At 55.2% G+C, this 25,992-nt stretch overlaps 1 protein-coding gene across 1 annotated transcript; it reads left to right on the top strand.

The window, feature by feature from the left end:
- The first annotated feature begins 3,923 nt into the window (after positions 1-3,923).
- Positions 3,924-25,649, top strand: CBARP (CACN subunit beta associated regulatory protein). The gene is made up of 11 exons (XM_051975751.1): positions 3,924-5,179; positions 10,715-10,787; positions 10,984-11,129; positions 11,529-11,590; positions 11,865-12,027; positions 14,110-14,281; positions 14,607-14,762; positions 16,218-16,422; positions 17,944-18,009; positions 20,885-21,053; positions 24,194-25,649. Exons 2-11 carry the CDS (start codon positions 10,740-10,742, stop codon positions 25,647-25,649), a joined length of 2,643 nt encoding a protein of 880 aa, XP_051831711.1. The 5' UTR covers positions 3,924-5,179; positions 10,715-10,739.
- The last annotated feature ends 343 nt before the right edge of the window (positions 25,650-25,992 follow it).

Raw genomic sequence — 25,992 nt, 5'->3', positions numbered from 1 at the left:
TCATAATTTTGCAGATGAGAAAATTGAGGCTCAGAGTTCAGGAGGCATTTTTCTAAAGTCTCACAGATAGAAAAGCGTAGATATAGAATGAATTTGAGTATCTTTGCTCCCAGCTCTTGAGCACTCTTGAGCGTGCACTCACACACCACGTGCTCTTTATAAACTACATCTGACAGCTTATGGTGACATGACCTAGATCCTAGGAATGGACAAGGTTTAGCCTGAGAGTGAGGGTTTCGTTCGTCATCTGCTGGAATATTTGGGGCAGAAATGTCTCCATCAGTATCTCTGATTCCCTGCTCTCTCCTGATGCTTCCAAGCAGCCTTGGGAAAGTTAGACTTTTATACTTCCAAAGTGGAAAATTCTCTGGCGCCACCAGAGGGCACCACCCTATCAAAGATGGGGCTCTAGGAACCGTCTAGGGTACCATTCTAGCTTTAGAGAAGAGGATGTCCTTAGAACAGATTGTCAGAGCTGGGGGACCTTTTAATTAAACAGAGAACTTAGAGCTGGAAGGATCCTAAGAACCCAGGATGTCAGAATTGGCAGGGCCTTTAAAGCAGAGAATGTCAGGGCTGGGAGGGCCCTTAGAACAGAGAATGTCAGAGCTGGGAGGGCCCTTAGGACAGGGGATGTCAGAGCTGGGAGGGCCCTTAGAACCCAGGATATCAGAGCTGGGAGAGCCCTTAGAACAGAGAATGTCAGGGCTGGGAGGGCCCTTAGAACAGAGAATGTCAGGGCTGGGAGGGCCCTTAGAACAGAGAATGTCAGGGCTGGGAGGGCCTTTAGAACAGAGAATGTCAGGGCTGGGAGGGCCTTTAGAACAGAGAATGTCAGGGCTGGGAGGGCCCTTAGAACAGAGAATGTCAGAGCTGGGAGGGCCCTTAGAACAGAGAATGTCCGAGCTGGGAGGGCCTTTAGAACAGAGAATGTCAGGGCTGGGAGGGCCCTTAGAACAGAGAATGTCCGAGCTGGGAGGGCCTTTAGAACAGAGAATGTCAGGGCTGGGAGGGCCTTTAGAACAGAGAATGTCAGAGGTTTGGGAGGATCCTTAGAACATAGAGCTGGAAAGAATCTTATGGGAAGAAGATGAAGTAACAGAATTTGGGGAAAAAACTCTTAAAACATTTGATATTAAGAGCTGAAGGGTCATTACTTAGCACCAACCTTTTCAGGGGAAAATATACGAGAAGGATGAGGTTTAGGGAGTGAGACATCACTTGCCCGGGATGAGTAATTCAAGAAGGTCATTGGGCTGTCATCTCTGCAAATGAGGCAGCCTAAAAGGAGGCTGGGGATGAGACACTAGGCCCTGGTGTGGGACTCATCCTGGGGGTTTTTATCCAGTATTACCTAGAGGAAGATGAGGAAAGCAGCCTACATTTAAACCCCAGCTCTGCTTTCCACTATGCCTGCGGCTTCGGGCAAGCTCTGCTCCTCATTTGTGATTTAGTGGCTTAGACGGAGGACCCCTAAAGTACCTCTCACTGGAAGGGGGGGAAATGCTGCCGGAACTCTGCAAAGGCAGAGAGGAACCCCGGGCGCCCTTCTGCCACTGACCCCTCAGGTGTTCTTCGGCATCCGCCTCTCCTTCCTTTGGGACTCAGTTTACCCCCGTGTCAAATGAGGAGACTGGTGGGACGATCCAAGGCCCGTTTCAGCCCCTGGAGCCAGTCGTGGCCAGAATGGCTCTGGGTGCTGACGGTTTAAATCAACCCACTTGGCAGGTTCAGGTTGGCAGCCTTCCCTCTCCCACGCAACTGTCGAGAGCGGCCGGGGAAACCCGGGGTGTTCGTGTGCCGGCCAAAGCCCCCCCGGGCCTCCCCGGCCCAGCAGCCCAGCTCCTTCCGAGAGACGGAGGGAGATGGGAGAGGGAAAGCTGGGGGAAAGCGCGCGCACTCACACACCACGCGCACACACATACACACACTCGCACGCACACCCGCCCACGGCAGCGCTCCCGGCCCCAGAACCCTGCGCACACGCGCGAGCGCCCCCGGTCCCCCGCGGGTGCCTGCTGACGCAGGGTGCGCGCGGACAGCCGGGGAGGATCCGCTGACGTCATTGGCTCGGAGCTCCGCCCCCACTTACCTCCGTCCCCTGCGGTTCCGCGCTTGACGTCACAACCCCGCCCCTGCACTTCAGGCTCGCTTCTCCACGCGCGGATAATCCGCTGGTCTCCCGAAGACCTAAGGGGGGCCATGGGTTGGGAAGCAGTTAGGGTTGGCCATCCACGGCACCCAGAGGCCATTCATTCCCTGCAATGAGATCAATAATCCCGAAGCCCCTGCGCTCCTCGCAGGTCTGCCGGGAGGCGGGGGTGGGGGGTGGGAATAAAGCGCCGTCCGGGCCCTCAAAGTTCTCCCAGGCTAAAGGGTTCCGAGGGTTACCGCTTTTGGATCCCGTCTTCTGGGAGACGTGGGCCGCGAACCGGGAGAAGACAGTCTTCTCTTCAACCTCTACCTGCTTTCTCCGTACAATCTCCCCTCGGTTAGCCGCCTGAAGCCCGCCCCTCCCCGCCGCGCTCCCTCCCCCAGTCCCGGCTCGCCGGGAGGTGGACATTTCCCAGCCAGAATGTCTACGGGGGGGCTGGAATCCCCCGGAGAGAAGCAGACCCTCTTAGTGAGCAGCCTCAGAGGCCCCTCGGGCGAGAGCTACCCGAGAGCGAGCATCCCTACCTGGGGCTCCTTCAGCCTCCGCTGAAGCGGAACTCCCCGACTACCCCCAGGCTGGCTCCGCTTCGGGACAGCCGTCCCCGGCAGGAAGTTTTTCCGGGAATCTAGCAAAATCTGCCTATTCCATCCTCCTCCTACCTGTGTAATCTTGGGGAAGTTACCTAAACTTCCGAGTCTCATCTGAGGGAGAGATTAGAGAAGGTGAATGACCTTGATGACAGGAGACCTGCCTTCCTCAGAAGTTTTAACAACCTCAGTTTCCTCGTCTGTAAAATGGGGATAATAGTATCTACATCAGAGAGCGGGTTGTTTATAAATAGTGAATAAGATTCTATGAAATCGAGGCAGGTTTTTGTCAAGGTGCCGGTACAGGATGTCCAGAAGTCGGTGTAGTTTAAGCTATTAAGACTATATAAATCCCTATATAAGGGACATATTACAGTATGTATACATAAGATGTGTATATTATAGGATCCCTGAAGTCTTAATAAAGTCTTAAGCTATTTCGTTCAAATTTTAAGCTAAATTTAAAATGTTTAAGGCTCAACCCACCTTCCCGAGCCTCTGCACGCCCACGTTAACACCTTCTAGGCCAGCCTTTCTGGAAGGGGGAATCCCACCTGGCTCCTTATAAATACAGGAACACATGTATACACCTATGTCTGCTCTTCCCTCCCAGGCTCTGCTCAGGCGGAAAACTTTGTTTCAAAATATTAAAGCTTAAATCCGTACTAAAACTTTTGGGACACTTTGTGTATTGCAATATATTATACATTAGGCTTCGTATAGAAGCTTTAATAGCTTAAAATCATACTCAGACTTTTGGACCCCTTGTATAACTGTGTATTTAAAAATTTTTTATAGCTTAAAGCTTCTCCAAGATTTTTGGGACACCCCATATAAGGGCTAATTATTATCAATAAAATGGGGGAGTCGACTATCTGACCCTCTGAGTAGCTAATGTGCCCTAGACCTACATTCCCATGAAATGTCAATCTTTCTTCCACAAGAAGATTGCTTCCATGAATATAGCAATCATATCACCCAATTCAGTGAGAATTTATTAAGTTCCTGCTGCTTGCAAGGTATTGAGTGAGAAGTGCTTTGGAGGATGAGTCTGGGCATGGGGATTGCAAAGACCAAAACAAACATGTATATTTGTATACTACTCCATGTTTACTGGTAAAGGAAGAAAAAGGCAATTTAAGGAGGGAAAGATCCCTCCTTAACACCTGAGAGGATTAGGAAAAGCTTCCAGTAGGGGACAGTGTTGTAGCCCACCTTTGACTTTCAAGGAGATTAGATTCTTCCGGGGAGAGAGAGCACATTTCAGGCCTGAAAGACTACCTGTGCAAAGGTGTGGGAGGTGGGAAATGAATGCCATTGTATATAGGCCCATTTGTTTGGAACACGGCATATGAATAGGAATGAAATGAAGTAACTGTGGAAAGGCACGTGGAGCCAGATCGAGAAGGTCCCTAAATGCCAAGCTGAAGAATTGGTATTCTAACCTGAAGGCACTGGGGAAGCCCCTGAGCCTTCCTGAGTAGGAGAGTGACTTGGTCGGACCCCATTTTAGCAAGCTCATTTCCGTAGCTTTGTGGGTGGATGGGAGAGGAAAGCCCATTATTTCGGTTTTTTAAACAGTCAGAACTGGAAGGGGTCTTAGGTAATTAAGCCTCATTCTTTCATTTCCAAACGAGGGAGCTGTGGGTGTGAGGAGGGATACGACCTGATCTAACCAAGGTCACACAACATGGTTGGTGGCAGGGCCAGAGCTGGGCTGCGGGTTTTGTGGCTCCCAGGTCTCCCCGACCCGTTTCACGATGCCGACCTCTCGGAACCCCTGGTACTTCTGGGGTGGAGGGCACAGGTGTGTGTATATGTGAGCGCGCGCGTGTGTAAAGGGTGGGGCGGGATCCCGCTTTCCAGAAAGGCTGGTCTAGAAGGTGTTAACGTGGGCGTGGGAAGGCTCGGGGAGGTGGGTTGAGCCTGCAGAATTGTGGCAAGGCCTGGGGGGTGGGGGTGGGCGCGGGCGTGGGCGTCTGCGCTGTGGTCAGACCCGTAAGCGCACAGCCTACTCCGGGCTCCAGGACTTTGGAGAGGTGGTGGTGGGGGTCTTCCCTCCTCTGCGCCCAGATTCCCGATGCTCCGCCCCTCCTAGTGCGCTGGAGAGAGGGAGGGAACGTGGGGGCGCGCGGGAAGGGCGCGCGCGAGCGCGGGATTCTGGTCACGTGCTGCTCCCTCACTCCCTCTGGAGGCCCCCCCAACCTCCTCCCCCTTCCCGTCCCCTCCCCTTGGGTGCGGGGGTGGGTGGGACTGAAACTCAAAGGTTTCATTCATAAATTCTCCGCCTTTTAAATCGCTACCCAGGCGCCGGGCAGCAGAGCTGAGGTAGCTGAGCCCAGCCGAGCCCAGCCGAGCCGAGCCCAGCGGAGCCAAGCAGGGAGCGAGCGCCGCGGCTGCGCCCAGTCCATGGCCGGCGCGCCCCGCCACCGAGGAGGTGAGTGCGCCCGGCCCCGGCCCCGGTCCCGGCTCCTGGGAAGGCGTACGCAGGCTCGGCCCCGGGAGCTCGCCAGCAAGCGGGCGGGTCTGGCCCAGCCCTGCACCCGGCACTCCGAGGGACGCCGGCTCCCCCAGGGTGCCTGGGACTTTGGGAGCCTTGGCTGGAGCCGCGGCCCCCACCCAGGACGGCTCAGGGTTCCCGGCCCTCCCTTTCCTGCCCGCTCTCGGGGTGTACAGAGGGAATCCAGGCTGAGGCCTGAGCAGAGCCGGGGAGAACCCGACCCGGGTACCGACCGATCGGCTCCCTTCTCCCCCCTTCCTGTCTCTGAGGGCTCCGGGTGCTTGTGTGCGTGTGTGTCAACCTGAACTCATTTCCTAACCTACATCCACTTCAGCGCATTGACCCACTTGTTTCCAGGAGAGAAACTGGGTGATTTCACCCCAGCTTGGCCTCCTTCCTTGAGCATCAGTGGCAAAGGGAGTCGGAGGGAAGAGAGGAAGGATTCCCAGGGCTGGCCTTCAGGAGCTCTCCATGGTGTAGACAGAGCGAGCCTCGGGTTGAGTCAGAAGACCTGACTTTTAGCACCTGCCTATTATTGGCAGCTCTGTGACCTTGGGGACATTCATTCTTGTAGCTTGGACTCAGTTTCCCCATATTTACACTGAGGGGCTCTGAATAGGTAACTCCTAAGATCCCTCCCAATTTTGACGTGTGTGTAATGTCCCTCCCAGGTCTAGCATCTTAATTTTAGGAGTAAACTTTCTTCAAGGGGGAGCATTTTCTTTGGGTGTCATCTGGTAGGAACGGGGCAGGAAGGTCCCCAGAACTTGGTGTGATAGAGAAGCATTGGGTCTGGAGCTCTCTCTGGCTTTTTCTTGAGTCCCTTTGGAGTTTGCAGTCTAGAAGGTGGGCCTAGACCCTTTCCATGGTAGTGGGGAGAGAGCGTGGCACTCCCCAGTGAAGGCCCTTCCAAGGATTCCAAACTGTTTCCAGATGGCATTCTCTCTCCATGCCTTTTCTGGGTACTGGGAAGCCAAATCTCCCACTGCAGAGTGGCTGGTTGAAACTGGACACCCCATGGCTGGTCCTGTCCTGAGGTGAATATGTGCCAGCAGGGGAGGTGCTGGACACCTGAGGTGGGCACAGAAGGGCAGGGCTCCAGTAGCTGCTTTCGGGGGTTTTCAGGGGCAAAGGGTGAGGGAATAGACTTGGCATTTTTTTAATGCCAGGAGACTGTATGGGTTGGTCTAGATGACCATGAAGATCTCTTTTAACTGTGAAATGACTGGATGAACTCACATCCCCAGATCTGTTTTCCCTGGGTGCCAGATAAACAGCCTTGCTCTGAACTTCTCCTTTGGGTGCAGGAAGAGACAGATTCTTTTTTTTTTTTGGGAAAGGGGCAAGGATCAGTCTCAGGAAAGAGGGGGAGGAATGCTGAGCTGATAAGGTAGCCAGGTTCATCCTTAGGGAGCTCAGAGCATTGGAAGGGGACAAGGGATTTGGCTTTTTGAGAGAGCCAGTCTGAGGCAGCAGCAGCAGCAGCTGGAACCTTAGAAACCTCAAACATATTTCATATTCTGTTTGGGAAGTGGGGATGGGACTGGACTTTCAGCCTAGAACTGGACTTTTTGGATGTTGTTGAAGAGATCTTTTTCAAGTCCTCCAGAACTAGAGGAAGAGGCTTCTGATATATCTGGACTGCAAACTAAATGGCAGACTTGTAGAGGAATGGGGGGTCCCTGGTATTTTAAGACCTGGCCCCCAACTCTTAGTGGATGATCCTTTGGTCATCCAGGTGGACAGTTGTGTCTGGAATCACTGTGTCTGGTATGTGTATTTACATAAACCAACCTCCCTCGCCATCCCCTTCCTCATCCCTCCTCAGATACAGGCTTGATTTCCCTTTAGTGGATACAACTACAGGAGGATGGAGTTACAGGCTTGACTTCCCTGGTTTATCAGTTAACCTTCCTCAGTTTCCTGGGCTTAAAGCACTTGTTAACTTCTTATGGTCAGGGGGGTTCTGGGGGACACAAGAAGAGGGATGGAGGAATAATGTGATATGCTGAAGACCATTCCTTTAAATGGAGATGAGAATAGGAAGAGGACAAGGCCCTACGAGTTAGTTCATTCTCTTAGAATATCAGAGGAAGGAGGGTCCTCAGAACCCAGGATATCAGAGCTGAGAGCAGCTTTAGCATAGGGAATATCAGAGCTGGGAGGGGCCTTAGAACAGAACATGTCAGAGCTGGGAGGGTCCTTAGAACACAGGATGTCAGAAGAAGGAGGGCCCTTAATATTGATTCTCAAAGCTGAGAAGGAGCTTGGAGTGCTCCTAGCCAAATACTCTCGTTTTATAGAGGTTTGGAGAGAAGGGGCTTGATCAAGGCCATACAATTAGTTAGTGGCTGAGTCAGGAACCAGTACTTAAAATTCTGTGACCTGGGCAGGCTCTTCTGGGCATCACATCAGGACTTTCCTATGGGTGACTCAGTTTGCCTCCCCTATTTCCCCCCAGAATATGGGAGAGAAGCAGCTTCAGGGCTGCCTTTCATCCCCAGCATGATGAGGGCCTTCTTTCCTTCTTTGCCTAATCTCTAGGAGGATTTGGGGGTCCATTTCCAGAGCCTTTTACAGATCTAAATCCTCTGTCCCCTTTGAACCTTCCAGCCACCTTCCAGCATACAAATATAGAGGAAGGAATCCAGGTTTGGGAAGGGGATGTCTCCCAGCCCAGTTCTTGGTTAGGAAATGGCAGGGTCTTGGGTTCCAGTCCTGAGGAAGGCACATGTGCCAGGTGTGGATCCTGTAGGAGGAAGAGGTCCTCCTGGGGCTAAGGGCTGTTGCCAAGCCTTAGTCCGACCTTGTCTGCTGAATTTGGGTCTCCTTTGTATCCTGGTCTCTTTTTCTCTTTTGCCTCTGCTCTTGAAGCCCAGAACTGGTCTCACCTGCAGGTGGAAATCCAGTTTCTTTTAGGGGAACCAGGATCATTCCCTAGGCCCCATCCTTCTAGGAGCAGAGATTTGAGAGCTGACAGGACCTCCTTATCTCTTCCCCCTGTACCTCCATTAAACAGATGAGGAAATTGAGGTTCAGAGAAGGAGTTAAGATTTCAAAGTTAGTCACTGGTAGAGTCAGAATTCAGGGCTTTTGAGTATAAATCCAGCCTCTTTTCTGCTCTCCTGGGCTCTGTTACCCTTCTCCCTACCCCCATCCTTGAGAGGCTGTGACCAGCCCATCTCCTGGCCTAGCCAACTTCCCCAGATCCCCAGGGCCATCCATTTTGCCTGGTACCCGGGTCCCAGGAGGCACCACAACAAACCCCAGCCTCCCTGGCAACCCCTCCTCCCCCGCCCTCCCCCACCCTCGGCAGGAGCAGTCTTGTTCCCCTGGTCCTGTTGCCATGGGAACTGGATTCTTCAGGGCTGGAACAGTTGCAGCATTCTTCTTCCTTTCCCACCCCCGGGGTGGGTGGGTGGGTGTGTGGGTGCTTGAGGCCCCTGACCCTGGGAGTCCCAGGCCTTCCTGTCTCTCCCCTCCCTAGCCTTTGCAAAGCCCCTCATGCCCCTCGTCCTAGGATTCTGGGGGATCCAGAGCAAGGGGCTTCTCCTTGTCCCCCCTCCTCTAAGAAATATTTCTGAGGGGGCGCCTTGGAATAGGCAGCTGTTGTGGGGACTTCCCCAGCCTCCAGTTCCCCTTTGTTCACTGAGATAAGCCTGCACAAGCCTTCCTCAGCCAGGATCTCTCTCTGCGGCCCAATGCCAGCCCTCGCATCCCTGGGGCTCCCTGGCGGAGGGGGTGGGGAGGAGGGCTTTTCCCTTCTTCTTAGTGGGTGTGGTGAGGAAGTCGCTTTGGCCCAGGCACTAAGAGCCCTCTGAGTCTCCCCAGACTTGCTTTGGGACTGGCCCAGTCCCTTCCTCTCTGAACTTCATTATCCCTTTCTTGTCAAATGAACAGGAGTTTCTGGAGAAGGGAGTGGGGGGGCACAAATTAAATTATTGAATTAAATTGTATTTTGCTTCTTACTCTTCATGGGTTAAATCTTACTTTTTAGGAGGGGGGGTGGAGGAAAGTGTATTTTTAAATTAATTATTTATTTTTTTTAATGAAGGGGAAGTGCTTTTGATGAGTAGACAGAAGCAGAAGGGCAGGAATTCAAGTCAATTCAATAAACATTTATTAAACTCCTACTGTGTACCAAGCACTATGCTAAATGCTGGGATGATAAGAGGCCTGAATTTAGTCAGAGGACCTGGGTGCCTTTTTTGGGCTCACCTGGGCCTCAGTTTCCCTGTCCACAAAGTGAGGGGGTTGGCTCAAATGGTCTCTTAAATTCTCTGCCAGCTTTAAAATGATCCTAAGAGAGCCTTACAAAACACTACCTCACCCTGGCTCAGGAATTGGCCCTGTTTTCTCTCCTCCCCACACAGTAAGAAAATTCTCTGGGGACCCCCTCTATGGGGAGCCCCTCCTCCTGCCCCACCTGGTAAATGCTATGTAAACATGAACCACTGTGGGGAGAGAGAGGGAGCGAATACAGTTTGCTGGATTTAGAATTAGAGATCCAAAGTTTCTGTCCCAGATGTATCATTAACTTTGTGACTCTGAGCCACAATGGTGTAGCCCCAGGCAGGGAGCACTGGACCTGGAGGCCGGAACACCTGGATTAGAATTCTGTCTCCGATGCATTCTAGCTGAGTGACTTGGGGGGAGCTGCGTGATATCTCTGCCCCTCAGTTCCCTCATCTGTAAAGTGTGGGGAGGGGGACTGGATTCAGTGGCCGCCAAGATCCTTTCTAGCTCTAAACTTAGTATCTTAGGATCTTATGAATTTCTTGTCATCTGAGACTCAATGGAATCCAGCCCCTAATCCTTGTTTTGTGACCCCTGGGCTTTATTTTAATGAGTCTCACTTTTTCCATCTGTGAGATGGACCTTTTTTCTCACCACGCCCCTGGGAACCTTCGTGATTGTTATAATCAAGTTGGGGAGGGAGGAGTCCGGGTCTGGGCTCTTAAAGATTGTCTCTTCATACCCCCCCACCCCGGGTCCGTCTTTGCCCCCCATACGCACCACACGTACGTCCACCCTGTGACAGCGCCGAGTCCCAGACCATCCGGGTGCCCCAGCAGCTTTCCTTGCCCCCCAGCCGAGTCCTCGCAGTCAGGGGAGGGAGGGAGGGAGGGAGGAGGAGAAGGAGCCTGGCCACAAGCTGCCGCTTCCTCAGCCAAAGCTGGGGTGGGGGTGCAATTAGGGGCGCCTTAGATCAGCGCTGGCCCCCGCTGCGCCCGGCATTGGACTCACCCATCTGTCCGCCTCTCGTTTCTCCTTTGAAATGGTCCTTATCCCGTTCCGGGCTGTGGGAATGAGCGGAGAGCCTCCCGGGAGCCGGAGGGAAGAGGCTGGGGGTGTGGGGGCGGGGGAGTCAGGGGGAGTAGCTCCCAGGGAGGGGACTGGGACTGAGCGCCCGCCCCCTCTCTTCTCCCTCCCTCCCTGCTCCGTGGCCCTCATCCCTGCCTCCCCTTCTAGGAGTGCTCTCCAGCCGGGCTAGACCATGAGCGATGACTTAACTCCATGGGACAACATCACTGCCAGTCCCACGGTGAGTGAGCGCGGGGTGGGAGGCGGCGAGGACCCTGACACGAAGCCGCCTTCCCCGGCGGCCCGGAGGGAGGTCCCCAGGGCCTGGCTTCAGCGCGGTGCCCCCCTTCCGCCCCTTCCCCGCTCTCCCCCCTCCCACTTCTGTCCCCCCTCCCCCTGCCCGGCTGATGCCCTCCGCCTCCCTCGTGTGCCTGCAGACAGTGTCCGGCTCGGTCCGCCCCCAGGATGGCTCTGGGCTGCTCCTTGTCCTGCTTTCCGTCTTCATTGGGGGGACACTGGTGGTGTTGTCCGGAGCCCTGATCCTCTGCCGGCGCTGCTGGGATGCCCACCGCAGGTACTCCAGGTAGGAGGGCCCTGCTGGAGTCCCGGGGCCTCCCCCCACCTGAGACCAGCCGGACCAACATCCTTATGCCTTTGCGGCTCTTTGAGAGAAATGGGCTCCCTTCCTCCTTCCTCAGTTTCCTCACCTGTAAAAAATGGGGACGCTGCCACTTACTTTCCAATGGGAGAGAGACACGCTAGTTCTTGTTCCTCCTGATGCTGTCGCCTCTCCCCCCAGCTCAGCTTTTCTCTCCTTTGCCTTCCCTCCTCCCCCGAAGGGGTTGGGGGGCAGGGAAGAAGCAAGGCGGATGCCAGAGGGGTGGGGGAGGGTGCTAATGGAGCCCAGTGCCGGTCATTAGTGATTTCAGCATCTGCTCCTCTGTTCCCCCTTTGCTGCTCACCCCCTCACCCCCGACTCCAGAGCCAGCGATGACCCAGAGAAAACCACCACCACCTACCTGGATGATTCCCAGCCTGCTCAAGGTGAGGGCTGCCTTTCTCCCTGAGCCAAGGGCCACCCCCAGGCCCCTTGCCTCCCCTTGCCTCCCCCCGCCCACGTAGCCCCGGTCAGGCATCTGTGTGTGCAGCCTCCAGAGAGCCCTCACTCAGAGGTTACCATGGCGATGATTTGAGGTGGTCAGACCTGGAGATGTCTGTCAAAGGGGAGGAATGAGAGAGAAGGGGAGTATGTGTCAGGATGAGGGTTGGGGGTCCTCCCTGGACCTCAGCTCATCTGCCTTTCTCGCTCTCCCTGCAGACATCACCATCAGGGTGGACGACCCAGAATGCCCTTCATCTTCCAGTTACCGAGATGTGGACACAGAGCGCTTCCTGGCCACCAGTTCCACGGGCCGCAGGGTCTCCTTTAACGAGGCAGCCCTGTTTGAGCAGAGCAGGAAGGCCCAAGAAAAAGGGCGGAGGTAATGATCTCCAGAGCTTACTTTTTGCTCAGGGGGAAACACATATTCTCGCATTTTACGGATGATGAAACTGAGGCATGAGAATGAGCACACTTTCTGGCTCCAACTCTGATGCTTTCTCTTCCCATCTCCCAGGTACACTGGGTTTAGGCCGAGTGTTCTCTCTTCCTTTCAGTCTAGAGGGGGCTGGTTGCGACAGGAGAGGGAGAAGGGAGCGGAGGAAATGAGATAGATGAGAAATATGAGATCTGGAACCAAGAGAACCCGGTTGTGTGAAAGCCAGACCCAACGAGGAAGGTGGTCTAGGAGATGTGACACCGAAGATCTCTTCTAGTTCTAAATCTTTTGGACTTGGGCTGGATGACCTCCATTCTGCTGCCCTTTGCCCTCTTGCACCTGTTGAACATGTAGTTCCAGGGTCCACCATCATAGTCTTAGCTATGGATGGAACCCAACTTTTTCTGGGGTTCTGGGAGAGGGAGACTGGCATTTGGAACAGGGTCGGCTCCTAGAATCTAGTCTGGAGGTGACTTAATGATCACAGCAGGGATAAAGTTCAGGGGTGGAGTCAGGAATCTCACTTTCCTGAGCTCAAATCCAGCCTCAGACACTCACTAGCTGTTTGACTCTGGGCAAGTCACTTCACCTGCCTGCCTCAGTTTCCTCATATGTAAAATGAACTGGAGAAGGAAATGGCAAACTCCTCCAGGATCTCTCTGTAGAAAACCTCACACTGAAAATGACTGAACGGCTGTGAGTCGTTTCCATCATTTTACACAAGTGGCAGCTGAGGTCCCAAGGTGACTGGACATGATCCCATGGGTAATAAATAGAACTAGAATTTGAATATAAGCCCTTGAACTTCAACGACCATACTTCTCTGGGATTCAGTTTTATCAAATAGGGTCAATAATCCCTGCTCAACTTTAAGACTGAGGGTTAGAGCCAGACCTTAGAGCTTCTGTTTATTTAATATTGTATTGATGCTGTTTCTTTTCTTAATACTATCACTTCCCACCCAATGGGAACCTCCCTTGTTAAGTAAGACAGATGTATACATTGATTATATGTGAAAATGTGTACCCCATTTTGTACTTGTGGGCCACCACTTTTCCATTGAGAGGAAAGAAGCAATTTCTTCACTGTGATGTCATGATGTCTGATGTCAGTGCCTGGATCAGAATTCTTATATCTTTCAGTGTCGTTTTTCTTTACAGCAAGTGTTCTTAACCTGGGTCTTCAAACTTTTTTAAAAAATATTTTGAAAGTTGTATTTTATAGTATGCACTAAAAAGCTAATTCTGATAAGGAGTCCATAGGCTTTGCCAGACTGGCTGTCCAAAGACCTAAGATGCAAACAGGTGAAGAACCCCTGCTTTAAAGTGTTGCCATCATTGTACAAATGGTGTTTCTGGTTCTATTTATTTTGCAATGTATCAGTTCATATATATCTTCCTAGGTTTCTCTGAATTCTTCAGTCATGATTTTTTACTACAAAATAATACTCCTTTTTATTTATATACCATCATTGTTGTTTTTTCTCCAAGCTATTCCCTAATCAGTAGGGAATGTTTCTTTCCAGCTTTTTATTATTAAAAAAAGTGCTGCTATAAATAGGAAGCTTTCCCCCTGTCTTTGACTTCTGTGATAGTAATATCACGGGTCAAAACAGGTGTGTGTGTGTGTGTGTGTGTGTGTGTGTGTGTGTGTGTACTCTTACACATAAACATATACACACACAGAGAATTTAATGACTTTTTTTTTAGTATGATTTCATATGTTCTCAGAATGATTGGATCAATCCACTGCTCCAGCAACAGGCAGAACATTAAATCCCCTGCCTTTCCACAGCTCTTCCAAAATAAGCCATGGTTGACCCTTGTTATTTTTGCCAGTTTGATGGGTGTGACGTGAAACCTCAGACTTTTTAATTTTCTTTCCTCATTATTCATACTTTGGAGCCATCTTGTTTTGGAATCTTATTTTGGAAACTTCTCCGGGAAGCCATTTGTCCCCTCAGTCAGTGGCAGAGCCCCTGGTCGTCCTGGGCACGCAGGCCACAGGCTCCTATGCCCCTCACAGGTATACCTTGACAGAGGGTGACTTTCACCACCTCAAGAACGCCCGTCTCACCCACCTCCACCTGCCCCCACTGAAGATCGTCACCATCCACGAGTGCGATTCCAGTGAGAATAGTGTCGCCATGACTCCCCGCCTGGTCTCTGGCTCCAAGACGAGCCTCTCCATCTTCCAGGTGAGCTCCCTGGGGTCCCCGCCACGCTGTCTCCCCCGACAGGGTTCCCCCGTCTCTGCAGGGCTCCCCTTGGCTGCTGGGCACTGGGAGGAGGGCAAGGGTGGGATGTATCAGGAAATCGACATGAGAGAAAGGAGAAGAAAAAGCTCAAAGTAGGGCCAGGAGGATCAGCGTCAGAGCTCTTAGTGTGACTTTAGGAGCGAGCGAGAGGCAGGCGAGCAAGTGCCCATTCCCTCCATCACATCCACCCCACCTCTCCTTTGCCCTTGTCACTCTCCCCTCCCCACCCCCCACTCCCCACCCCCACCCCGGCTCTATCCTGCAGCCCCGGGTCAGCGCCCCGGCCCCGAGGGCCCTCACCGGCCACTCCATGTGCCCCAGCTCCGCCCTGCCAGGGGACCCCTACAACTCCACCGTGGACACAGCCAGCTTCGTGGAGGCCAGCCCATCCGCGTCCACCGACTCTGGGGAGGGCACCTCGGTAAGCGGCCCAAAGGGCCCCGGCCGGAGGAACAGAGGCCCTTCCCTGCAACGACTTCAGAACCGGGAAGGGGGAGGGAAAGTGTTTAAAAAACCTCATCCCTGTCTATCCCCCTTTCCTCACCTCCTGATAAAGACACTTAATCTAAGGAGCTTCCTAAATTCTCTTCCTAAAGTGGAAAGAAGCCTGGCAGCGAAGGTTTAGATCCTGCTGTGTGTGATCTTGGAAAAGGCTCCTTGCTTCTCAGTGCCTCCGTTTCCCCATCTGCACCCACAGGATTCTGACCCCTCAGTCTGGCTTAGATTTAGCTGAGAGATGACCTTTTAGCGTCCAAAAGGGAGATGGAGCTATTGTCCAGAGAGACGGAGCTTTGAATCCCAGTAGGCCCACAGTCCTCCCACCCCTCCCCTTACGGAGATAATACCTGTTATCTCCACCTCCTAGGGTTGTTGTGGAGAACCCGGACAGGGAATGGCCGGGCAGTGGGACACAGAGAGAGAGAGAGAGAGTCATATCTTAAAGCTGGGGAAGATTTCTCCCTTTTAGTCTTTAGTTAGGGATCAAGCTAGAGACTAGACTTAAGATTTCAAGCTGAGGGCTCAAGTTTGGGGATCATTTCACCCAACTACATTACCCAGAGATTTCCATGTGGCCAGATGTGCGTAAAAAAAAGTCAGACTATTAGGACTAATCCTCAAATCAACCAGAAATGGGGAGGGGGCCTTTGGGGAGAGGGTAGACATAATGAGCCCAAGATGGGGAGATAAACGTACCCAACTTCACCCAGAGCCTGGACTAGAAGGAAGGTGTCTGAAAGACTCAGGGATTTTGCCACTACTCTGGAGTTGGTTTTTTTTTTTTTTGTTGTTTGTTTATATATCACTGTTCCCCTTCATCTCCACCCCTGGTAAATCTGATTTAGGCTTAGGGTCAGAGAGGAACATTGACATCTCACCCTTTCCTTGAGCTGTGGGGACTTAGGGAGAGAATGGGGTAGGAAGAAGTTATTAACATATGTGGTCCCTAGATTATTGCCTTTCCATCTCGATTTCTACCCCGCGTCTTCTGCCCGAGCTCCTGTGTCCCCGAATAGTGTGTGTGTGTGTGTGTGTGTGTGTGTGTGTGTGTGTGTGTGTGTGTGTGCGCTTTCCAGGTATCCATCCAGGTGTGTACCTGGTGTCCAGGTGGTGAAATGTATATTTCTCTCTCCTGATGCGTGTGTGAATGCGTTTGGGGGAGGCAGCAAATGAGTGCCTGTGGCTATCCTGGTCTCCACCTGCATATCCAGGTGTAAGGTGTGTTCATGCTGATACTCATCCAGGTGTATGGTGTGAACAGCCAGGGGAGAAGAGTCAGGGAAATGGAGTTCGGATGGCCGGGGTCCCCAGGGTCCCCCCCCAGCCAGTCCTCGGCCCTTCCTGCCCTGATCCTTACCTGCTTCTCTGACTCTCGCAGCTTGACGCCGCCGCCAGGAGCTCCATGGCAGGTGCTGCGGGAGGCAGAGCCGGGGAGGCCGGGCCGAGTTCGGGCTCAGGGACTGTCCTGCAGTTCTTCACTCGACTCCGGCGACATGCCAGCCTCGAGGGAGCCAGCCCCTACTTCAAGATGAAGAAGTGGAAACTGGAGGCCAGTCACCGAGCTTCCAGCTTGGACACCAGGGGTAAGTGGCAGAATCTCTACCCCCTTCTCCCACCAAGGCCTTATTTTGCTTGGATCATTAAGTGGGTCCTAGGGTTGGTACCATGTTTGACAGACTCAGGCTCTGGCTTAGAGTCCTTCCTAAAGGTCAGACCCCAAAACAACCACTCTGGGGGACTTGGTGAAAAAAAGAGCATCCGTGACTTAAGAGGAGGGCATCCCATCTTTCTTGCAAGCTTGTTGGGCAACGCTGGGCAAGTAATTTAACTTTTCTGGGCCTCGGGTTTTTTTTCATTTGTACTGTGGACAAACTAATCCCTCGCCTGAACTTCACAAAGCTATTGTGAAAACCCGGTGAAATTATGTAGGTGATAAAAGTTTTTAAGGCTCAAGGAAGCTTTAGGGTCTGACGATGAAGGCCGGGCCATGGGCTGGCACACTGCCAGTCTAAAAGACCCCTTTTTCTGCTGATGAGCTACCAGGGAAGGTGCTTTCCTTCTCTGTGTGGGCTCTCTGCAGGGGCAAAAGCCAAAAAAAGCCAAAAGAGATTAGCCAAAATTCCCGTATGGAGGAGGCACTTAATCAGCATCTGTTCAGTTGAATTGGAGCATCTCAGAAATAGGTCCATGTGTCAAGGTTGGATGGAACCTTCCATCAGCAACCTGTTTGAATTCCTCTAGCAATGGATAACTCTTTCTTGGTCACAGTGGGCACCAGTTTGGTTCTGTGGGGGGGCCAGGTGCTTTCCTGTAGGAGGCATAAGGGGCGGGAAGTCACTGCAGAGTTCAGAGATCAGTTCCTAGAAGGCAAATCCCCAGGGGGTTATTAAGGGACATTTGATTATATTTGAATATTTACAAAGTATTTTTGTCTCCTCTGGGAAGAATTTCATTATCCCTATTTTATGGATGAGAAAACAGCCTGGGAAGTGAAGTGACTTGGATGGCCAAGTGCAAAGGCCCTTAGTATCTTCGAACCTCAGTTTTCTCATATGTAAAATGGGGTCAATATTCAATCTACCCATCTTCTCTGGTAGTTGTGAGGGTCAGATAAGACAATGCCTGTGGCATAAGCGCTTTGTGAATATGAATATGAATTTCTGCTGTTATCACTGTTATTACAAGGAAGGTCAGGAGGCACTGGAAGGGGTCAGCCAGAATCTGGGGCACCACGGACCATGGGTAAAGGGGGCTGATGTTTGTAGATTCTGCTCTATTATAGCCTTGGACCGCTGACCCCTCCTACCTGGCCCCTTACAGTTGGTAATTCTCAAATTGTGCCTCAAGGTGCCCCCACGGGTCATTTTCCTAGGGGGTGTGCAGATGTTTGGTTCAGGAAAACAGGCCCGGAGAGGTTATATGACTTGCCCCACACCAGGCAGCTCCTCAGGGATTCAAACAATCCAAACTGAGTAGAACTGGAAGAAACGGGGCAGAGGGCATGGGCTGGGGAGAGGGGCTCGACTGGTCCGGTGCTTTCTGCAGTAAAACCTGCTGTCTCTTCCCTTTGTTGGTCGGCGTCACTCCCTGGCGTCTCGGAGCAGCTCAGGGACCGGGTGTGAGCCACACCGAGGAGCACGTGGACACCGTTAGGAGAGCCCCAACCCTAGGTGGGAACTGAACTCGGAGAGGTTGCAGTCTCGCCTCTGCTCCTGACTCACCTTGCTCCCCATTTCAAGTTCCCCAAATGTAAAACGGACTCCAAACCCCGGCCCTGTCCAGGTGTATATTTGTGTGGGTGTGTGCATGCTCAGGTGTGTGACGGCTTTCTGGCTTTCTAACCTGCTGTGTGACTGTGAAGTCCGCTACCTTCTCTGGGCCTCAGTTTCCTAAGAGTGAAAGTGTTTCACTGAGCCCCCTCTTCCCCTCCCCCTCAGAGGGGCCGAAGGACCTGCTGGACTTAGAGCTGAGAAAGTCCCCCCTGTCCGGCCTATCCTCGGAGGATAAAAAGGAAAGAAAGTTTGTAAAGTGCCTTGGCCAACTTTAAAGCAGCCCCACCCCCACCCCACTCCTAGGGAGCGCAGCACAAAGGGGGGGCTCTCTTCTGACCAGCTTCCAAGTCCCCACTGTCCCCCAGCTCCAAGGAAGCAAAGCCCCCTTCTCCAGGTTAGGAAGATCTGGCTCCGCCAGCCCGGGCCTGGAGAAGAGGCTGCCTGGGAGACTCGGAGACCCCTGTTCTTTGGGGACTCACAGGGTGGCTTGGGAAAACCAGGCCTCTGTTTTATTTGCTAAGGCCTTCCCTCCCAACTTGGACATCCTCTGTTCTAAGGGGGGAGGGGGCAGCCCCACACTAATATTTCCTGTTCTAAAGGCCCTCCCGGATCAGATAGTGTGTTCTAACAGCCTTCCCATTCCTGACATTCTGTGCTCTAAGCACCCACCCCCAGAGCTAACATTTCCTGTTCTAAGGCACCCCTCGGGTTCTGTACTCCAAAGGCCCTCCCAGCTGAGTTACGATCTGAGGCTCCTCTGCCCCCCAGCTCTGACGTGCGATGCTCTAAGGCCCCCCTTGCTCTGCTCTTCTGGTCCTAAAGCCCCCTCTGTCCCCCAGCTCTGACATCTGTGCTCCAAGGCCCCCTTTCCCCAGACCTATGTCCGAAGGGCCCTGTGTGCTCTTGCCCTCTGTGTCCTAAGGCCCCCCTTGCCCCCCAGCTCTGACCTTCGATTCGGAGCCACCCCACTATTTATCCCCCGGGATAAATGCCCTGCCCAGGACCCCTTCAGATCTTGTCCAGCCTTCTCTCCCCGCTTTGGCCCAAATCAGGAAAACATCAGTGATTTGTTTTTTAGGCCATCCATGGCCGGGATTGTTTAATTAAATGGAGCTCTTAAAGCCCAACAGTAACCCAAGCTCTGTCGAACTTTTCTTCGGAGGCCTCCGAGATGGGTAGGGTCAGGTCCGGAGGGGTCACCTGGGGCCGCGCTGGGCTTCCGGATCCGCAGCCTGGGGCGATGCCTCTGAAGATGGTGGCCTTGGAAACAAAGCTGTTCTGGACCAACTGTCAAAACAAAGCGGGGAGGGGCAAGGCCCGGGGCTGGTTAGCTGCAGCAGGGTTTAATTTCCGGGGAATTGAGTGTTGAAGAAGCAGAGGCAATGGAAGAGCCGAGAACAGGAGCGACGGGGGGAGGGGGGAGCCGAGAGCGCGCTGAGCGCGAGCCCGCGTCTGTGCCCGGGCCCTCGCACAATCCCGCGGTCAGGCTCCCGGGCCCGCGGCGCTGACGGGCCCCGAGGCTGATGACTCCACTCCCTCCTGTGTCCCCACGGGATGGGGGAGAGGGGCCGGGGACTCGCTGCGGCTCCCGCGGCCGAGGCCTGCACTGAAGGGCCCGTCCTGTCACCTGCTGGGGAGGAGCTCGACCCCCGCCTCCCGCCCCGCCCCCTCCGCAGCCGGCCTGGCCCCGCGCAGGGGGAGGGGCTGCTCTGCGAGCTGGAGAGCGGCGCGCGCGCTCGGGTTTGATTCCTGGAAGCGATTAGAGCCAAATATAGTTGTAGAAACTGCACAGAACCTGTTTGCCTGGTAACTGCACCTTCCTCCCCCTCCCTTCTGGGAGAGAACCCGTTTGGGGCCAGCCTCCCCCTCCCCGGCCGCCCGGCACATCGGGCCCAGTGGTCCCGGCTGGCCCCCTCGGGAGGGGCTTCCCCGCCTCCCCCACGCCCTCCCCTCTGCCCTCCACACCCAGGCTTTTGGGGAAGTCTGGACCTTGGGGATCGGGGGGAGGGGCAGGAGACTCAGCTGCTGCAGCCTCTCAGTGACCAGAGCTGCCCGAGGTTAGGAGGGCATGCTGCACTGGGCCCCGGACAGCTGGCTCCCTGGCACGGGGTCATGCTGTCTCCTTCCCAGACCGGAGTTCAAGTCCCGCCTCTGCCAAAGCCTACTTGGGACAAATCTCTTCTGGCTGGGCCTTCCAAAGGAATAGGAGGGCCAGACAGGGTCTCTGGTCTGTTCCTGCCCTAAGCCTGGGATGGGATGCAGGGCCGCCTTGCTGGGGCCTCGTGCCGGGGATGCCCTCCCCATCTCCTGTCCTGGGCCCACCTTCAGCCAGACACTCCCGGGCTGTGCGCCCCGTCCCTTCCACTTTTCCAAGCTAGACTGTGAGGTCTCCCAAGGCAGCTAGGGCCTTTCATTCCTCTGTAGCCCTCCGAGCCCACAAGGGACACACAGAGCTGAGGCCCCGGCCCTTGCCCGGCTCTGAGATTCCAAGATGCTTTATAGGCACACAGATGCCAACCAGAGAAGGGCATCTGTGCCCGCCACCGAGGTAGAGCGTTTGGAGCTTGATAAGCCCTTTCTGTGAGAGCCTGCAGGGAAGATGATTCTGTGTCATCCTTTTCTAGATGAGGAAACTGAGACTGAGAGAGGTGAAGGGTTTGCCTGGGTGCCCCCAGGGCCTCCAGAACACTAACGGGGCTCTCATCTGCTCTTTCTGCTCAATGGGAGCACCAGGGCCGGGCATCTACACTGGCACGCCCCTTTCTCTCTTCAGGCTCTCCCAAGCGCCACCAGTTTCAGCGGCAGAGGGCAGCCAGTGAAAGCATGGAGCAGGAGGACCGAGACCCCCACCAGACTGACATCATCCAGTACATCGCCCACACGGATGACGTGGCCTTCCAGCCTCTGGCTGGCCCCGCCAGCCCTCCACCCACTCTCGGCAGGTATTCTTCAGTAGATAAGAGGTGATGGTTGGTCAATGTGGGGGGACCCCTATGAAAACCTTGGCTCGCACAGGGAGGACAGGAAGGGTGTTCCCCACATCACTGACACTTGGGCTATTTCTTCATAAATGAGTGCTTTTAGGCTCTCAGGGACTGCTGGGCCAGAGAAGGTGGGCTCTAGAATGGTCTAGTGGAAGGGCCTGTGTTCTGGCTAGCTAGGTGACCTCTTCCCTTCCCTGGACTTGCTTCCCCATCTACAAAATAAGCAGGTGGACTAGCCTACATATTTTTAACTTACGGTCTGTTTTTTTAAAAAATATATTGATATCTGTAGTCTGATATTTTCTTTTCTAAGTCTGCATATATTATTTTATGCATTTAAAAACCTTATGCTAAGAAAGGCTCCATCCATAGGCTTGCCCAAACTTGCCTGGGAAGAAGGGTTAAGAACATCTGGACCAGATGTCCAGAAGTCCCTTCCCCTCAGGGCTTCTGTGACTGGAGCATAGTGAGCTGTACTCCTTATGGAACAGGCCTGGCTTTAGGGCTGGAGAATCTCATTCTGGAGCAGTGAGGTGGAAGGTGGGCTTGGTGGGCATCCTCCCACCCCCTTCCTAGGGTCTGGTCAGGTCCAGCCAGGGCCTTCTCACTTTTCTCCCAGCCTATGGCAGTGGCCTCTTGGCTGGGCTCTCCTCTCCAAGAGCTTTCCCATTGACATTCATGTTCCATACAGTTGGGTCAGAGCCGACATGAGCCCTGTGGCTCCCTGAGTCAGCTGTCGGGCCTTGCCAGCCCTTCACAGCCCAGCCTGCCCTTCTTGCCTCCTCAACCTTCCTGCACTCCGTAGCCACATGGGACAAAAGGCTTACCATGGGACCCTCCATCTCCCATCTTTCCCTATTTCCTGGCTGTATCCCATGCCGGGAATACTCTCCCTCCTTCCCTCAGAATCTCAATTTCTTCAAAACCCATCTCAAAACATAGCACTTTTTCTACAGAGAATTTCCTTTCCAGTCCCTATTCCCTCCCCCTGCCTAAAGTGCTTTCTATTAACAAGTGTATAGGCTGTCTCCTGGTGCTGGAGGATGAGCTCCTTAAGGGCAGGGAGTAGTCTCTGCACCCAGGCTGGCACACAAAGGTGTCCGTGTGCTTTCTGACTAAGTGTACTCCGAGTTACTGAGGAGGGGATTGGGTGACTCTGGCCCCTCCTTTCCTTCCCTTCCTTTTTTCCTCTGTTATTACTGGATGCCCCAGGAGTCCTCCCTGCTTACCCTCTCTCCCCCGAGTCTGTCTCATGCCATTCGTTTAGTCTATAGGACATCACCCAGTGAAGGCGGGATGTAGACAGACTGGAGAAAAGGGGCATTGGAGGAGAGTGATTTCCTCTGGCCCTGGGCCGTGCTGGGTGCCCTCCTGGGTGACAATGGAGGAGAAGGAGAGGCCTGGCTTTAGGGCTGGAGAATCTCAGACATAGCAGCCCTGGAAGGGTTTCCTAAGACTCCCTAACCAGGGCCTCTAAACTGGGGCTTCATGATTTCTTGGGGTTAGTGACCCTGAACTCTTAAAATCTGAAAACTCTATTTCAATGTAACTGGTTTCCCTTGTAAACCTATGTGTTTTATTTTAGGCATTAAAACTAGGATTTTGAGAATGGGTTCATGGGCTTGAGAGCTTCCTATAGTGGCCAGGTCACACACAAAAACCTGGTTCTAGCTTGCCATCCAGAGAGTAAGTTAGGCATATGCCAGCTGTAAGTGCATCGGACCTGGGTATGAATTCCCCTTGGGGTCCTAGTTCTCCCCTCTGTAAAATGACAGGGGCCAGGTGAGATGAGCTCTAGGGATTCTTTTCAGACCTAGATGTTTTTTTCACCCTTTTGGGGTCCTAGTACCCTCTTCTGTACAATGACAAGGACCAGATGAGATGAGTTCTAGGGGTTCCTTTCAGGCCTAGATCTTTTTTTTCCTTTCGCTATTGTGGCTTCCTTTTGCATGTAAGAAAGCAGAGGCCATTCAGGGAAAGAGACTTGCCCACCTGGCAGATGAAGCTGGCCTCTGATATGCCAGTGTTGCCATCTCCCCAAGCCTCTGTGGCCTCCTATCTTTCCAGGAAAGCAATCAGAACACAGCCTTTCTATGGCCTGCTGCCTTTTAAAAAGACCACAGGAGGATGTTTTATTCCAAAGAAAGGCCTCTGCCGGTGGAATTTCAGGGAGCAGTGGGGGTGGGGAGGGGTGTTGGACTTGCAGGGAGGAGGAGCTGAATTTGAATCCTGTCTTTCACCTAGAGAGCTGGGGGACCCCTAGGGAAGCCCTTCTTCCCCTCGCCACCTCAGTGAGGTGGCCAGTAAATGAGGCATAATAATAGTGTCTAACTCCAGGGGTTATTTGGGGATCGATGAGATTCGAATGTCAAGTGTCTGGCAAACCTTAAAAGTGCTAGGTAATTACTAGCCATTATTACTAGCAGTTGTTCTCCTATGTCTACCGTGTGCCGGGGGAGGGAGATTTCCATGGAAGCCTCAGGTCAGTGGGGCTCAGGGTAAAGAGGGCTGGATCTGGGGTCAGACTGGATCTGGATGCGGACGTTTGGGTCGCAGCCTCTAAACCTGCACGGTGAAAGGGGCGCTGGGCCCCGCTTCTTAAACGGGAGGTGAAATGCCGGTTTATTGTCAGTGTTTGATCGCACACCCATTTGGTACCCCTCTACGCCCAAGGTCAGGTAAGCATCTCTCCGGAGATCACCCTAACCTCACATTCCCGGCCCAACGGGGCGGGTGCTGGGCCCAGAGCTCCAGCTCGGTTCGGTCAGAGGCTTGGGGTCTGGCCCCGGAGGCGGGGCTGCCGCGGGCGTAAAGCACCGGGCAGGGGGCTCGCTCCTGCCCGTGCTGATTTCACCACCCCGCTCTCCGTGAATGGGGGCCCGGCGTGGGACGCGCTCTAAAGCTCGTGAGAACAAGGAACAAGGTTGTTCCAGAGTCCTTTAGAGCGCTTCCCCCGCAGCCGGCCCCGAAAGGGCCCGGGGATTGGTTGATTGACGTGTCTCCGATCCTTGATCGGCGGGCCAGTGCCCAGGTAAGGCGCTTCCCGGCAGGACCCTACCTGGCTAGCAGCACCTCTAACGCCCTGGGCTATATTGCAGGCTAGAGCCTCCGGAGGTGTCGGGGGCAGCAGCAGCAGCAACAGTGGCGGGCGCCACCGGCGGAGTTCCCGAGTCCCCCCAGGAAAGAAGCAGCAGCAGCAGCAGCAGCAACGGGGTTGAGCAGCAGCAACAGCAGCAGCAGCAGCAGCAGACCATGTATCGGGACATCTGGAGCCTGCGGGCCTCTCTGGAGCTGTACGCTGCGGCGTCCGACCAGAGCAGCGGCAACGACCAGGACTCGGTCCGCAGCGGGGACAGCGCGGGTTCGGCCGGGGCCGGGGGCCCCCTCGCGCCGTCTCACGAGCTGGGTGAGACGGAGGCGGAGCGGGAGGCGGAGGCGGAGGCGCAGGCGGATCGGGCCGGGCCCGGTCCCGGAGAAGGGGGCGAAGCGGGGCCCCGCAAACTGCTGCAGATGGACAGCGGCTACGCGTCCATCGAGGGCCCCGGACGCGCCGGCGACGAGGCCGCCCCAGCCACGGCGTCCGAGAAGCGCTTCTGTTTCACGAGCGCCGGGCGCACGGGCACCGTGTTCGACAGCTTCGAAGCTGCGCTGGCGGCCGCCGAAGCTGAGGCCGAGGCCGGGCGTGAGCCCGAGCCGGAGGCCGAGGCGGAGGCCGAGGCGGAGCTGCGCGGCTCGCAGGGGGCGCTGCTGCTGAGGGCCTGGCCCCCACACGGGCAGCTGCTCCTCCCGGCCCCCGCCGCCGCCGCCTCCACCGTTCCCGTCGCCGCCGCCGCCTCCCTCGCAGCCTCCGGCGGCGCTGCCGTCGGCCCCGGCCTCGGCCTGGCCCCCGCCCCGCTGCCCCGGCGCGACTACAGCATCGACGAGAAGACCGACGCGCTCTTCCACGAGTTCGTGCGCCATGATCCTCAGTTCGACGAAGGTCCTCGGCCGCGCCACCGCTCCCGGACCCACGCGCGCAAGCAGTGGCAGAGGACGCGGCAGCACAGCGACCCCGGCGCCCGAGCCGCGCCCCTGCACGCCCCGCCGCCGCTGCAGCCGGCGCCGGGGCCCCCGTCCCCGCTGCAGCCGCTGCCGCAGCCCGCGCCCCACGTGGCCGCCGCGCCCGAGCGCCCGCGCGCCCCCTTGCGGCGCGGAGATAGCGGCCCCCCCGACGCCCGCACCTTCCACAGCCAGCTGCCCCGCATCGTGAGCTCGGGCGACGAGGAGGCGGCCGACGAGGCGGCCCCGGGCCCCGGCCTGGCGCCGGCCCGCGCGCGCTCGCGCTCCCCGCCCGTGCCCCGGCCCGCGCCGATCCAGGCCATCGCCGAGGAGGAGCCCGACGTCCCGGGAGGTCCCGAGCTGCTGCTGGCGGACAAGGTGTCCGTGGGGCTCGAGGACCGCCTCTTTCCGGGCTGGCGGCGGAGGCCCGGGGACGGCGCCGAGCCCCCTGCTCACGGCCCTGCCCCGGTGGTGGCGGCGGCCGCTCCCACGTCCCCAGACCCCAGCCCGGTGTAGTGAGCTCGAGGTTGGACCAGGGGCGTCAGCCCCCTCGGGCCTGGCCTGCCGGGGCTCCAGAACCCACGCCTGGGGGCCCCTCGCGGCGGCCGCCGTGCTGCCGGGCGAAGGGGGAAGGCTCAGGCCGGCCCCCCCCTCCCCCTCCCGACCGGACGGCAGGCGGAGCGGGAAGGGCACGGGCCGGTGGAGGCCGGTGCTCAGGGCGCGGCCCTGCCCAGCCCAGAGGCCCAAAGGAACTGGGACCGACCCGGCTCCGGCCCTGGGCGAGCTAGCCGAGGCCAAAAGTTTACCTCACGGCGTGTTCCCGGTATAGCCGCCCTGTCCACGCTCCCGCCAGCTCCAT

Source organism: Antechinus flavipes, chromosome 1 (genome assembly GCF_016432865.1).
Source record: "Antechinus flavipes isolate AdamAnt ecotype Samford, QLD, Australia chromosome 1, AdamAnt_v2, whole genome shotgun sequence".
Lineage (NCBI taxonomy): Eukaryota > Metazoa > Chordata > Mammalia > Dasyuromorphia > Dasyuridae > Antechinus > Antechinus flavipes.
The sequence above is the reverse complement of the archived record's forward strand: the minus strand, read 5'-3'. Positions and strand labels throughout refer to the sequence as shown.